The following is a 15,746-nucleotide window of genomic DNA, read 5'->3' as shown; positions in this document are numbered from 1 at the left end:
TGTGTGAAACGCATGTGCACTCTACGTTTACAGATTAACAGGACTGTGTGTGCCAAGCTGGGCATCCAGCGGAGCCTCTGTGCCCCCTACCATCGCCAGACGAATGGTTTGGTGGAAAGGATGAATGGGACCATCCAAAGGTGAAGGAAATATAATCTATTCATTAATTATGATCTATGTGGTCTTCAATTTACGCTACTACAATTCAATTGTGGGTTTTTGAACAAATGCAAATTGTAATTTAAAATTTGAATACCGGTATGTTTTATTTTCCAGGGCACTTAGTAAACTTGTGGGTAAAAAACCAGAAACCTGGGACGAGTATCTCGATGCCGTTATGTTTGGGCTCCGAACAAAGAAGCAAATAACAACGTCATACTCCCCCTTTTTTTTGATGTTTGGGAGAGAGGCCCGCTACCCATCAGAGGTCCCGAGCACTACAGGGTTAGTGAAGAAATCCTACCAAGATTTAGTTACGAGTTTCAATAGAAACTCTGCTCTGTAAATGCAACCGGAAACAGTGTTAATGCAAAGGCAAACAAGCTACACTGTCTCCTGTGAAAAACATTTGAAAAAAAATCCTGCAAAACACTTTTTTGTTTACAGATGGACAGCAGTGTGGAGGGCATCGTGGGAGAGGAAGCTCTGGGGGAGGACATAGAGCGGTTGGAGTGCGTGAGGGATATAGTGCACAGCAATGTGGCAAAGAAGCAGGAGAGCACCAGGCGGAGGCTGACAACAGGTGCAGCTAAGGAACATCTCAAAGTTGGAGAGCAGGTCTGGCGGCAGAATGTCAGGAACCAGCAGAGGAAGGGTGGGAAGTTGGAGGCAAACTTCCTGGGCCCATACACAATAACAGCACTGGAGGGCAAAAGTGCAGATTTGAAAGCAAAACATGGTGCAGTTTTCCGCAAGGTCAACATTGACCACCTCGTCAAGGTGAGGCATGAAGTGCCACGCATACCCCATAAAATAGAAACTTCCACAACCCCTTCTACTCAACCTCAGACACCCGCTGACAAGACACACCGCCCCACCGTCATTTATCCAAAGACACACCGCCCCACCGTCATTTATCCAAAGACACACCGCCCCACCGTCATTTATCCAAAGACACCCCGCCCCACCGTCATTTGTCTCAAGACACACCGCCCCACTGTAATTTGTCTAGCCAAATCCACCAGAAAAGCTCCTCCACCTCCACCAGCCTCCCCACCTCCACCAGCCTCCTCACCTCCAACTGCACTACCCTCCTCACCTCCAACTGCACTAGCCTCCTCACCTCCAACTGCACTAGCCTCCTCACCTCCTCCTCCACCAGCCTCCTCACCTCCTCCTCCACCAGCCTCCTCACCTCCAGCTGCTTGTTTTGGAGAGGTAGCGGAAACAACTCCACAATACAAAAAAACTCCAATTCAAATATGTAAGTTTTTTTTTCATTCTGTGCTTATTACTCAATTGGAAAAAAGTTATGAGCGTAAAGCTTGTTACTCCTTTGTTGCATTCATGCAAAATGAACACAACTCGTAATTTTCAGAAAAAGGAAATCGTGACATTTTTAAGAATTGCGGTTGAAATAGAAAATATGTTTTTAAAAAGGGGTTTTATGTTCTAATAAAAGGTTAATGAATACATCATGTTTCATGGTTTGATATTGTTCATCTTCTGCAGATGTGAAAGAGGCATTTGCAGGGAAGAAGGCCCATGTCCTTCTTTCAAAGATTGGAAATTATAATTTGTATTATTGGGACATCGAGAAGGTTGGTCCCAACCAGGAGCTTGAGAGCGAGGTATTATGCTGTAATTTTTGTCTGATGCCTTTACATCACTTCACATACAGTATGCGCATTTCTGGACTATACACATTCTAATTAAGATTTTTATCTATTAATAAAGTTAATAATACATAAATTGCAATTTGGTGACCGGCAAAATTAGTTGATAACTGATCCTCCATACTGAATATATGTAGCATTTACACACAGAGTCAGTCAACATATGGAACTGCATGTATCATGCACAATGAATTTATTTTTTCATCTTTCATAGGTAATCAATGCCTACCTCACCTTTCTTGTGAGGAAATATAATAAAATAAGTCCAGAAAAGGCTGGTGTCATCGACAGTTTTTGCATGACGGCAATTTGGCAAGGGAAACAACAAAGAATCCGAAAAGTATGTATGTAGGGGACTGTTATGCACATGGAATTTGTTTCTTTGATTATGCAATACATTTTCATTTGGTCCTCTTATTTACAGCTCGATCCAATGGCATTCTCCATCCTTTTGGGAATAATTAATGAACAAAACCACTGGATGTTGAAGTACTGAGCAAATCTTGCTTCTATAAGATCATTATTAGTGGTTTTGAAGGCCCTATATACTTTCAAGGGTTGAACTCACTTTCAAATGCCAATTCTGAAGTTGAAAATTTTTCATGTACCCTTTCAATCTTACACATCAATCTGTCCAATAGTAGGTTTGTGCCTCACTTATCTTGCTTCCATGTTAAAAATACAAAGGTCATCTACCCACACGAGAAGAGATGCCTTTTTTTGGATCCATTTGGGGAATCACAAAGGAACATCAAGAGATGCCTGGGGTCAACAAGGTATTTTTTTCCATTAAAGGATGATGTCTGATACATAGTACTTGCACTATAACGTCAGACAAAAGGCAGCTCTAAGAGCTGCTAAATGATTGATTGATACTCTTATTGATCAATTGTACGGGGTATGTAACATATTTCGTACAATTGACCACTAAATGGTAACACCCGAATAAGTTTTTCAACTTGTTTAAGTCGGGGTCCATGTTAATCAATTCATGACAATGGTGCAATAGTTCAATAGTTGTTTACAAATAATATTTCTATCACTAAGGGCCTTTATGCGAAAGAAAGGCTGCAACGTGACAAGGTGGGCATGCAGCACCCTGGCCCATGCACGCCAGCAAGATGGCACATCATGTGGTGTCCTGGCCTTAAAAGTAAGTGTACTGTACACTACTGAAACTATGTGGACAACCTCAATGTCATTACCTTTTTTCATAAGAGAAATCCATGACTTGGTTCCTTACATGTTTGTGATATATACCATTTAGTAGCCCAAAAATTATATATATAAACTTGAGGTGCACCACCAAAAATGGAGTGATGGTTTAATAACTTATAAACGCATGCTTAACTTAGCTAAAGCTGAATATTGCTCATATCTCATCCACCATAATAAAAACAATCCTAAATTTTTGTCTAGTACGGTAGCATTGCTAACCCAACAAGGGACTCCTTCCAGTAGCTCCACCCTGATGACTAGCTGATGACTTTATGCAATTATTTCATAAGAAAATTGAAGTAATTAGAAAGGAGATTAAAGACAATGCATCCCAGGTACAACTGGGTTCTATAGAAGCATTTAAGTCTCACCTTAAAACTCATTTGTATACTCTAGCCTTTAAATAGACTCCCTTTTTAGACCAGTTGATCTGCCGTTTCTTTTCTTTTTCTCCTATGTCCCACTTTCGACTGTGGAGGGGGTCCGGTCCGATCCGGTGGCCATGTACTGCTTGCCTGTGTATCGGCTGGGGACATCTCTGCGCTGCTGATCCGCCTCCGCCTGGGATGGTTTCCTGCTGGCTCCGCTGTGAACGGGACTCTCGCTGCTGTGTTGGTTCCGCTTTGGACTGGACTCTCGCGACTGTGTTGGATCAATTATGGATGGAACTTTCACAGTATCATGTTAGACCCGCTCGACATCCATTGCTTTCCTCCTCTCCAAGGTTCTCATAGTCATCATTGTCACCGACGTCCCACTGGGTGTGAGTTTTCCTTGCCCTTATGTGGGCCTACCGAGGATGTCGTAGTGGTTTGTGCAAATGTCTCAAAGGACTGTACAAACCACTACGACTACGACATCCTCGGAAGAACCCACATAAGGGCAAGGAAAACTCACACCCAGTGGGACGTCGGTGACAATGATGACTATGAGAACCTTGGAGATGACCACATCGAGGACCGAAAGCAATGGATGTCGAGCAGGTCTAACATGATACTGTGAAAGTTCAATCCATACTGGATCCAACACAGCCGCGAAAGTTCAGTTCAAAGCGATGCTCATACCCTAACCTATGTTGTTTTTAGTTTGCAGAGGAAATATTGAAAGGGCAGCAAATAAACATCAAGACGAATCCTACGGCCGTGAACAAGATGAGGCTTGATATTGCCACTGTCCTCCTCCGAGAAACAGGTGCATTTTATTTTTAACAGATCAATATTAATTACTTCATGTTTGAGCTGTTTTAAACCTATGCAATTCAGTTGAAATTACAGGGAAGGCGGTAAATCATTAAAATTAGGTTTTGCCACTAACATTGATGGCACAGATTAAATCAAATAATCAGGACAGCGTAATACAATTACATATTACTGGAGTTTATTTTAATATCAGCAAGATATTTGAAGAAATTCAAGAGTGAATATTGATGCATATTCTTTTTTGGAACAGATGATCTCAGCAAGTTCTGTCACAGCTGTGGGATGGAGGAGAGCGATGACCCTAATTGGGTACGTTTTTACTGTGCAATACAGTCAAGCTGTGAAATAGCAGGGCGTGGATAACATAAGTTTTGTACTAAAAAAGTAACAGTGATAATGATGAATTATTAAAATCCGGAATTTATATACATTTGATTTAATGGCCCAACTTTTCTGCCTCTTCTCCTCCGTCCTCCTCCTCACCTTAGATCCGCTGTGACATCTGTGACAGGTGGTTTCACCACGAGTGTGTCCTGAGACCAGATCTTGATGGGGATTACCTGTGCCCTGCATGTGTATGATGATTGCCTTTGTGTTCACTTCATTTGACGTTTGACTTTGTGTTCACTTCATTTGTGTGACTTTGTGTTCACTTCATTTGACGTTTGACTTTGAATATTTTATATATAAATTATTTAACTATGTGTGGATTTTGTTAGACTTAAACTTAGACAAATTTTAATGATCCACAAGGGAAATTGTTATTTGTTTGTATCAAAAAAAAATTGCATTATATCTTGTTTGATAAGAAATTATATTTCTTCTCCTCTGATCCGACAAAAAACTATTTAATTACAAGACTGGTTTCAGATTATATTATAGTAATACCGATGTATTTATTATGTTTATAATATATATATATATATATATATATATATATATATATATATATATATATATATATATATATATATATATATATATATATATATATATACATATATATATATATATATATATATATATATATATATATATATATATATATATATATATATATATATATATATATATATATATATATATATAAATCACTTAGATTTATATCGCGCTTTTATAAACACTCAAAGCGCTCACAGAGAAATGGGACCCAACATTCATTCACACCTGGTTGTGGTAAGCTACATATGTAGCCACAGCTGCCCTGGGGTGGACTGACGGAAGCGTGGCTGCCAGTTTGTGCCTACGCCCCCTCCGACCACCACCAATCATACATTCATCATTCATTCACCAGTGTGAGCGGCACCGGGGGCAAGGGGGAAGTGTCCTGCCCAAGGCAGTGATTTTTTTTGGATGTCAATAGGTGGGAAGCGGACCTGAAACTCTCAGGTTTCTGGCCGGCCGCTCTACCCACTACGCCATGCCGCACCTATATATATATGTATATATTACACACACACACACACATTGTTGTATATATACATATAAATATGTCTATATATATAAATATATACATATATATATAAGGCCCGCATGCCTTAGTTTGGAGATCTCTGGCTAGGATGGTCGTAGAGACATGAAACTCACCCTAGTGACTCATCCTTACCCCCTCTGTATACTGTGAAAACCATGTGATGATTGGACCTCCACGGGCGGAGTTGGGGGGGGGGGGGGTGCATTTTCAGGCAGCACCATTATCCCACCTGCCGGAAAATGCACCCCCTAGCTATCTCTGGCTAGGATGGTCGTAGAGACATGAAACTCACCCTAGTAACTCATCCTTACCCCATCTGTACACTGTGAAAACATTGTGATGATTGGACCTCCACAGGTGGAGTTAGGGGGGGGGTGCATTTTTAGGCAGCACCAATAGCCCACCTGCTCGAAAATGCACCCCCTAGCTATCTCTGGCTAGGATGGTCGTAGAGACATGAAACTTACCCTAGTAACTCATCCTTACCCCATCTGTATACTGTGAAAACCATGTGATGATTGGACCCCCACAGGCGGAGTTAGGGGGGGGTGCATTTTCAGGCAGCACCAACAGCCCACCTGCTGGAAAATGGAAAACTCTCGAAGATGCATTTCTTCAGGCATTATTAGACTATTTGCATGTGTATTTTTGGAGTTATGTTTCAAAAATTGTCATTTTGAGTGTGACCAATATGAGGCCAGTAAAATCTAATATTTGTATTTGTGATTCTTTCCAAAATACCTGATTCTGGTAAAACTTACATAAATTCAATATTAAAGGCTTTTTAAGACAAATTTCATATTTGGTTTTGGAGTTATGATTATAAACCTTTCATATTTGGTTTTGGAGTTATGATTATAAACCTTTCATATTTAGTATGACAGTTACAGTGTTATATTGAATAAAAAAATGAACTTGTGTCTTTGCAAACCTTACAAAAGATCATTTTTCTAGTACAACTAACAAGAAAAAACATATCTCTGGGCATTATTAGCCATTTTGTATGTGTTGTTTAGAAGTTATGTTTGAATACATTTTTATTGCTTTTTTCGCATTATCTCAGGATTGTAAGACTATTATAGTCGTATTGAGTAAAAAAACTACTTTTTGCATTTGCAAGATTAAAAAAAACATATGTTTCGAGTAAAACTCCCAAGGATGCATTATTTCAGGCATTATTAGCCATTTTTCATGTGTGGTGTAGGAGTTATGTTAAAATAACTGTCATATTGAGTGTTACATTATACAGTCATATCGAGTAAAACCTCATTTTTGTATTTGCAAACCATTGAAAAACAACTGTATCTAGTAAAACTCACATGTATTCAATACCACAGGCATTTTTGGACATTTTGCATGTTTGGATTAGGAATTATGTTGGAATACATTTTTATTGCTTTTTTCGCATTATCTCAGGATTCTAAGTACATTACTGTCAAATTGAGTGACGAATCAAATTTTGTTTTTGCAAACCTTACCAAATGTTTTTTTTTTTTCAGGAAAACTCTCGAAGATGCATTTCTTCAGGCATTATTAGACATTTTGCATGTGTATTTTTGGAGTTATGTTTCAAAAACTGTCATTTTGAGTGTGACCAATATGAGGCCAGTAAAATCTAATATTTGTATTTGTGATTCTTTCCAAAATACCTGATTCTGGTAAAACTTACATACATTCAATATTAAAGGCTTTTTAAGACAAATTTCATATTTGGTTTTGGAGTTATGATTATAAACCTTTCATATTTAGTATGACAGTTACACTGTTATATTGAATAAAAAAACTTATTTGTATCTTTGCAAACCTTACAAAAGACCATTTTTCTAGTACAACTAACAAAAAAAACATATCTCTAGGCATTATTAGCCATTTTACATGTGTTGTTTAGAAGTTATGTTTGAATGCATTTTTATACCTTTTTTCGCATTATCTCAGGATTCTAAGAACATTAGAGTCTTATTGAGTAAAAAACTACTTTTTGCATTTGCAAGATTTAAAAAGGCATATGTTTCGAGCAAAACTCCCAAAAATGCATTATTTCAGGCATTATTAGCCATTTTTCATGTGTGGTGTAGGAGTTATGTTTAAATAACTCTCATATTGAGTGTTACAGTATACAGTCATATTGAGTAAAACCTCATTTTTGTATTTGCAAACCATTGAAAAACAACTGTATCTAGTAAAACTTACATGTATTCAATATCGCAGGCATTTTTAGACATTTTGCACGTTTGGATTAGGAATTATGTTGGAATACATTTTTATTGCTTTTTTCGCATTATCTCAGGATTCTAAGTACATTACTGTCAAATTGAGTAACAAATAATAATTTTGTTTTCGCAAACCTTACCAAATGTTTTTTTTTCAGGAAAACTGTCGAAGATGCATTTCTTCAGGCATTATTAGACATTGTGCATGTGTATTTTTGGAGTTATGTTTCAAAAACTGTCTTTTTGAGTGTGACCAATTTGAGGCAAGTAAAATCTAATATTTGTATTTGTGATTCTTTCCAAAATACCTGATTCTGGTATAACTTACATACATTCAATATTAAAGGCTTTTTAAGACACATTTCATATTTGGTTTTGGAGTTATGATTATAAACCTTTCATATTTAGTATGACAGTTACACTGTTATATTGAATAAAAAAACGTATTTGTATCTTTGCAAACCTTACAAAAGACCATTTTTCTAGTAGAACTAACAAAAAAAACATATCTCTAGGCATCATTAGCCATTTTGCATGTGTTGTTTAGAAGTTATGTTTGAATGCATTTTTATACTTTTTTTCGCATTATCTCAGGATTGTAAGACTATTAGAGTCGTATTGAGTAAAAACTACTTTTTGCATTTGCAAGATTTAAAAAAGCATAAGTTTCGAGTAAAACTCCCAAAGATGCATTATTTCAGGCATTATTAGCCATTTTTCATGTGTGGTGTAGGAGTTATGTTTAAATAACTGTCATATTGAGTGTTACAGTATACAGTCATATTGAGTAAAACCTCATTTTTGTATTTTCAAACCATTGAAAAACAACTGTATCTAGTAAAACTCACATGTATTCAATATCACAGGCATTTTTAGACATTTTGCACGTTTGGATTAGGAATTATGTTGGAATACATTTTTATTGCTTTTTTCGCATTATCTCAGGATTCTAAGTACATTACTGTCAAATTGAGTAACAAATCAAATGTTGTTTTTGCAAACCTTACCAAATGTTTTTTTTCTAGAAAACTCTCGAAGATGCTTTTCTTCAGGCATTATTAGACATTTTGCATGTGTATTTTTGGAGTTATGTTTCAAAAACTGTCATTTTGAGTGTGACCAATATGAGGCCAGTAAAATCTAATATTTGTATTTGTCAACCTTTCCAAAATACCTGATTCTGCTAAAATTTACATAAATTCAATATTAAAGGCTTTTTAAGACAAATTTCATATTTGGTTTTGGAGTTATGATTATAAACCTTTCATATTTAGTATGACAGTTACACTGTTATATTGAATAAAAAAACTAATTTTTGTCCTTGCAAACCTTACAAAAGATCATTTTTCTAGTACAACTAACAAAAAAACATATCTCTGGGCATTATTAGCCATTTTGCATGTGTTGTTTAGAAGTTATGTTTGAATACATTTTATTTGCTTTTTTCGCATTATCTCAGGATTGTAAGACTGTTATAGTCGTATTGAGTAAAAAACTACTTTTTGCATTTGCAAGATTTAAAAAAGCATATGTTTCGAGTAAAACTCCCAAAGATGCATTATTTTCAGGCATTATTAGCCATTTTTCATGTGTGGTGTAGGAGTTATGTTTAAATAACTGTCATATTGAGTGTTACAGTATACAGTCATATTGAGTAAAACCTCATTTTTGTATTTGCAAACCATTGAAAAACAACTGTATCTAGTAAAACTCACATGTATTCAATATCACAGGCATTTTTAGACATTTTGCACGTTTGGATTAGGAATTATGTTGGAATACATTTTTATTGCTTTTTTCGCATTATCTCAGGATTCTAAGTACATTACTGTCACATTGAGTAACAAATCAAATTTTGTTTTTGCAATCCTTAACACATTTTTTTTTTTTCTGGAAAACTTTCGAAGATGCATTTCTTCAGGCATTATTAGACATTTTGCATGTGTATTTTTGGAGTTATGTTTCAAAAACTGTCATTTTGAGTGTGACCAATATGAGGCCAGTAAAATCTAATATTTGTATTTGTCAACCTTTCCAAAATACCTGATTCTGCTAAAATTTACATAAATTCAATATTAAAGGCTTTTTAAGACAAATTTCATATTTGGTTTTGGAGTTATAATTATAAACCTTTCATATTTAGTATGAAAGTTACAGTGTTATATTGAATAAAAAAACTAACTTGTGTCTTTGCAAACCTTACAAAAATTCATTTTTCTAGTACAACTAACAAAAAAACATATCTCTGGGCATTATTAGCCATTTTGCATGTGTTGTTTAGAAGTTATGTTTGAATACATTTTTATTGCTTTTTTCGCATTATCTCAGGATTGTAAGACTATTAGAGTCGTATTGAGTAAAAACTACTTTTTGCATTTGCAAGATTTAAAAAAGCATAAGTTTCGAGTAAAACTCCCAAAGATGCATTATTTCAGGCATTATTAGCCATTTTTCCTGTGTGGTGTAGGAGTTATGTTTAAATAACTGTCATATTGAGTGTTACAGTATACAGTCATATTGAGTAAAACCTCATTTTTGTATTTTCAAACCATTGAAAAACAACTGTATCTAGTAAAACTCACATGTATTCAATATCACAGGCATTTTTAGACATTTTGCACGTTTGGATTAGGAATTATGTTGGAATACATTTTTATTGCCTTTTTCGCATTATCTCAGGATTCTAAGTACATTACTGTCAAATTGAGTAACAAATCAAATGTTGTTTTTGCAAACCTTACCAAATGTTTTTTTTTCTAGAAAACTCTCGAAGATGCTTTTCTTCAGGCATTATTAGACATTTTGCATGTGTATTTTTGGAGTTATGTTTCAAAAATTGTCATTTTGAGTGTGACCAATATGAGGCCAGTAAAATCTAATATTTGTATTTGTCAACCTTTCCAAAATACCTGATTCTGCTAAAATTTACATAAATTCAATATTAAAGGCTTTTTAAGACAAATTTCATATTTGGTTTTGGAGTTATGATTATAAACCTTTCATATTTAGTATGACAGTTACACTGTTATATTGAATAAAAAAACTAATTTTTGTCCTTGCAAACCTTACAAAAGATCATTTTTCTAGTACAACTAACAAAAAAACATATCTCTGGGCATTATTAGCCATTTTGCATGCGTTGTTTAGAAGTTATGTTTGAATACATTTTATTTGCTTTTTTCGCATTATCTCAGGATTGTAAGACTGTTATAGTCGTATTGAGTAAAAAACTACTTTTTGCATTTGCAAGATTTAAAAAGCATATGTTTCGAGTAAAACTCCCAAAGATGCATTATTTCAGGCATTATTAGCCATTTTTCATGTGTGGTGTAGGAGTTATGTTTAAATAACTGTCATATTGAGTGTTACAGTATACAGTCATATTGAGTAAAACCTCATTTTTGTATTTGCAAACCATTGAAAAACAACTGTATCTAGTAAAAATCACATGTATTCAATATCACAGGCATTTTTAGACATTTTGCACTTTTGGATTAGGAATTATGTTGGAATACATTTTTATTGCTTTTTTCGCATTTTCTCAGGATTCTAAGTACATTACTGTCAAATTGAGTAACAAATCAAATTTTGTTTTTGCAAACCTTACCAAATGTTTTTTTTCTGGAAAACTCTCGAAGATGCTTTTCTTCCGGCATTATTAGACATTTTGCATGTGTATTTTTGGAGTTATGTTTCAAAAACTGTCATTTTGAGTGTGACCAATATGAGGCCAGTAAAATCTAATATTTGTATTTGTCAACCTTTCCAAAATACCTGATTCTGCTAAAATGTACATGAATTTAATATTAAAGGCTTTTTAAGACAAATTTCATATTTGGTTTTGGAGTTATGATTATAAACCTTTCATATTTAGTATGACAGTTGAACTGTTACATTGAATAAAAAAACTAATGTTTGTCTTTGCAAACCTTACAAAAGATCATTTTTCTAGTACAACTAACAAAAAACATATCTCTGGGGATTATCAGCCATTTTGCATGTGTTGTTTAGAAGTTATGTTTGAATACATTTTTATTGCTTTTTTCGCATTATCTCAGGATTGTAAGACTATTATAGTCGTGTTGAGTAAAAAACTACTTTTTGCATTTGCAAGATTTAAAAAAGCATATATTTCGAGTAAAACTCCCAAAGATGCATTATTTCAGGCATTATTAGCCATTTTTCATGTGTGGTGTAGGAGTTATGTTTAAATAACTGTCATGTTGAGTGTTACAGTATACAGTCATATTGAGTAAAACCTCATTTTTGTATTTGCAAACCATAGAAAAACAACTGTATCTAATAAAACTCACATGTATTCAATATCACAGGCATTTTTAGACATCTTGCACGTTTGGATTAGGAATTATGTTGGAATACATTTTTATTGCTTTTTTCGAATTATCTCAGGATTCTAAGTACATTACTGTCACGTTGAGTAACAAATCAAATTTTGTTTTTGCAAACCTTACCAAATGTTTTTTTTCTGGAAAACTTTCGAAGATGCATTTCTTCAGGCATTATTAGACATTTTGCATGTGTATTTTTGGAGTTATGTTTCAAAAACTGTCATTTTGAGTGTGACCAATATGAGGCCAGTAAAATCTAATATTTGTATTTGTGCTTCTTTCCAAAATACCTGGTTCTGGTAAAACTTACATACATTCAATATTAAAGGCTTTTTAAGACAAATTTCATATTTGGTTTTGGAGTTATGATTATAAACCTTTCATATTTAGTATGACAGTTACACTGTTATATTGAATAAAAAAACTAACTTGTGTCTTTGCAAACCTTACAAAAATTCATTTTTCTAGTACAACTAATACAAAAACATATCTCTGGGCATTATTAGCCATTTTGCATGTGTTGTTTAGAAGTTATGTTTGAATACATTTTTATTGCTTTTTTCGCATTATCTCAGGATTGTAAGACTATTATAGTCGTGTTGAGTAAAAAACTACTTTTTGCATTTGCAAGATTTAAAAAAGCATATGTTTCGAGTAAAACTCCCAAAGATGCATTGTTTCAGGCATATTAGCTATTTTTCATGTGTGGTGTAGGAGTTATGTTTAAATAACTGTCATATTGAGTGTTACAGTATACAGTCATATTGAGTAAAACCTCATTTTTGTATTTGCAAACCATTGAAAAACAACTGTATCTAGTAAAACTCACATGTATTCAATATCACAGGCATTTTTAGACATTTTGCACGTTTGGATTAGGAATTATGTTGGAATACATTTTTATTGCTTTTTTCGCATTATCTCAGGATTCTAAGTACATTACTGTCAAATTGAGTAACAAATCAAATTTTGTTTTTGCAAACCTTACCAAATTTTTTTTTTCTGGAAAACTCTCGAAGATGCTTTTCTTCCGGCATTATTAGCCATTTTTCATGTGTGTTGTAGGAGTTATGTTTAAATAACTGTCATATTGAGTGTTAAAGTATACAGTCATATTGAGTAAAACCTAATTTTTGTATTAGCAAACCATAGAAAAATAACTGTATCTAGTAAAACTGACATGTATTCAATATCACAGGCATTTTTAGACATTTTGCACGTTTGGATTTAGGAAGTATGTTGGAATACATTTTTATTGCTTTTTTCGCATTATCTCAGGATTGTAAGGCTATTATAGTCAAATTGAGTTAAAAACTACTTTTTTCACTTGCAAGATTTAAAAAAGCATATATTTCGAGTAAAACTCCCAAAGATGCATTATTTCAGGCATTATTAGCCATTTTTCATGTGTGGTGTAGGAGTTATGTTTAAATATCTGTCATATTGACTGTTACAGTATACAGTCATATTGAGTAAAACCTCATTTTTGTATTTGCAAACTATTGAAAAACAACTGTATCTAGTAAAACTCACATATATTCAATATCACAGGCATTTTTAGACATTTTGCACGTTTGTATTAGGAATTATGTTGGAATACATTTTTATTGCTTTTTTAGCATTATCTCAGGATTCTAAGTACATTACTGTCACATTGAGTAACAAATCAAATTTTGTTTTTGCAAACCTTACCAAATGTTTTTTTTCTGGAAAACTCTCGATGATATTTTCTTCCGGCATTATTAGACATTTTGCATGTGTATTTTTGGAGTTATGTTTCAAAAACTGTCATTTTGAGTGTGACCAATATAAGGCCAGTAAAATCTAATATTTGTAATTGTCAACCTTTCCAAAATACCTGATTCTGCTCAAATTTACATAAATTCAATATTAAAGGCTTTTTAAGACAAATTTCATATTTGGTTTTGGAGTTATGATTATAAACCTTTCATATTTAGTATGACAGTTACACTGTTATATTGAATAAAAAACCTAATTTTTGTATTAGCAAACCATAGAAAAATAACTGTATCTAGTAAAACTGACATGTATTCAATATCACAGGCATTTTTAGACATTTTGCACGTTTGGATTTAGGAAGTATGTTGGAATACATTTTTATTGCTTTTTTCGCATTATCTCAGGATTGTAAGACTATTATAGTCGTATTGAGTAAAAAACTACTTTTTGCATTTGCAAGATTTAAAAAAGCATATGTTTCGAGTAAAACTCCCAAAGATGCATTGTTTCAGGCATATTAGCTATTTTTCATGTGTGGTGTAGGAGTTATGTTTAAATAACTGTCATATTGAGTGTTACAGTATACAGTCATATTGAGTAAAACCTCATTTTTGTATTTGCAAACCATTGAAAAACAACTGTATCTAGTAAAACTCACATGTATTCAATATCACAGGCATTTTAGACATTTTGCACGTTTAGATTAGGAATTATGTTGGAATACATTTGTATTGCTTTTTTCGCATTATCTCAGGATTCTAAGTACATTACTGTCACATTGAGTAACAAATCAAATTTTGTTTTTGCAAACCTTACCAAATGTGTTTTCTCTGGAAAACTTTTGAAGATGCATTTCTTCAGGCATTATTAGACATTTTGCATGTGTATTTTTGGAGTTATGTTCCAAAACTGTCATTTGAGTGTGACCAATATGAGGCCAGTAAAATCTAATATTTGTATTTGTGATTCTTTCCAAAATACCTGATTCTGGTAAAACTTACATTAATTCAATATTGAAGGCTTTTTAAGACAAATTTCATATTTGGTTTTGGAGTTATGATTATAAACCTTTCATATTTAGTATGACAGTTACACTGTTATATTGAATAAAAAACTAACTTGTGTCTTTGCAAACCTTACAAAAATTCTTTTTTCTAGTACAACTAACAAAAAACATATCTCTGGGCATTATTAGCCATTTTGCATGTGTTGTTTAGAAGTTATGTTTGAATGCATTTTTATTGCTTTTTTCGTATTATCTCAGGATTGTAAGACTATTATAGTCGTATTGAGTAAAAAAATACTTTTTGCATTTGCAAGATTTAAAAAAGCACATGTTTCGAGTAAAACTCCCAAAGATGCATTATTTCAGGCATTATCAGCCATTTTTCATGTGTGGTGTAGGAGTTATGTTTAAATAACTGTCATATTGAGTGTTACAGTATACAGTCATATTGAGTAAAAACTCATTTTTGTATTTGCAAACCATTGAAAAACAACTGTATCTAGTAAAACTCACATGTATTCAATATCACAGGCATTTTAGACATTTTGCACGTTTGGATTAGGAATTATGTTGGAATACATTTGTATTGTTTTTTTCGCATTATCTCAGGATTCTAAGTACATTACTGTCACATTGAGTAACAAATAAAATGTTGTTTTTGCAAACCTTACCAAATGTTTTTCTCTGGAAAACTTTCGAAGATGCATTTCTTCAG

General features: G+C 33.8%; 1 protein-coding gene across 1 annotated transcript in view; it reads left to right on the top strand.

Moving 5' to 3' along the window:
* The first annotated feature begins 606 nt into the window (after window positions 1-606).
* LOC133564030 (uncharacterized) overlaps window positions 607-15,746 on the top strand; it is a 27,040-nt gene continuing 11,900 nt past the window's right edge. The window contains exons 1-8 of the mRNA XM_061918118.1: window positions 607-1,423; window positions 1,672-1,790; window positions 2,050-2,175; window positions 2,260-2,611; window positions 2,883-2,988; window positions 4,139-4,244; window positions 4,503-4,561; window positions 4,741-4,827. Of these exons, the coding sequence (XP_061774102.1) occupies window positions 607-1,423; window positions 1,672-1,790; window positions 2,050-2,175; window positions 2,260-2,331 (1,134 nt within the window). The 3' untranslated portion in view covers window positions 2,332-2,611; window positions 2,883-2,988; window positions 4,139-4,244; window positions 4,503-4,561; window positions 4,741-4,827. The remainder of the gene's footprint in view (window positions 1,424-1,671; window positions 1,791-2,049; window positions 2,176-2,259; window positions 2,612-2,882; window positions 2,989-4,138; window positions 4,245-4,502; window positions 4,562-4,740; window positions 4,828-15,746) is intronic.

This window comes from Nerophis ophidion, linkage group LG13, assembly GCF_033978795.1.
Source record: "Nerophis ophidion isolate RoL-2023_Sa linkage group LG13, RoL_Noph_v1.0, whole genome shotgun sequence".
NCBI lineage: Eukaryota > Metazoa > Chordata > Actinopteri > Syngnathiformes > Syngnathidae > Nerophis > Nerophis ophidion.
The sequence above is the reverse complement of the archived record's forward strand: the minus strand, read 5'-3'. Positions and strand labels throughout refer to the sequence as shown.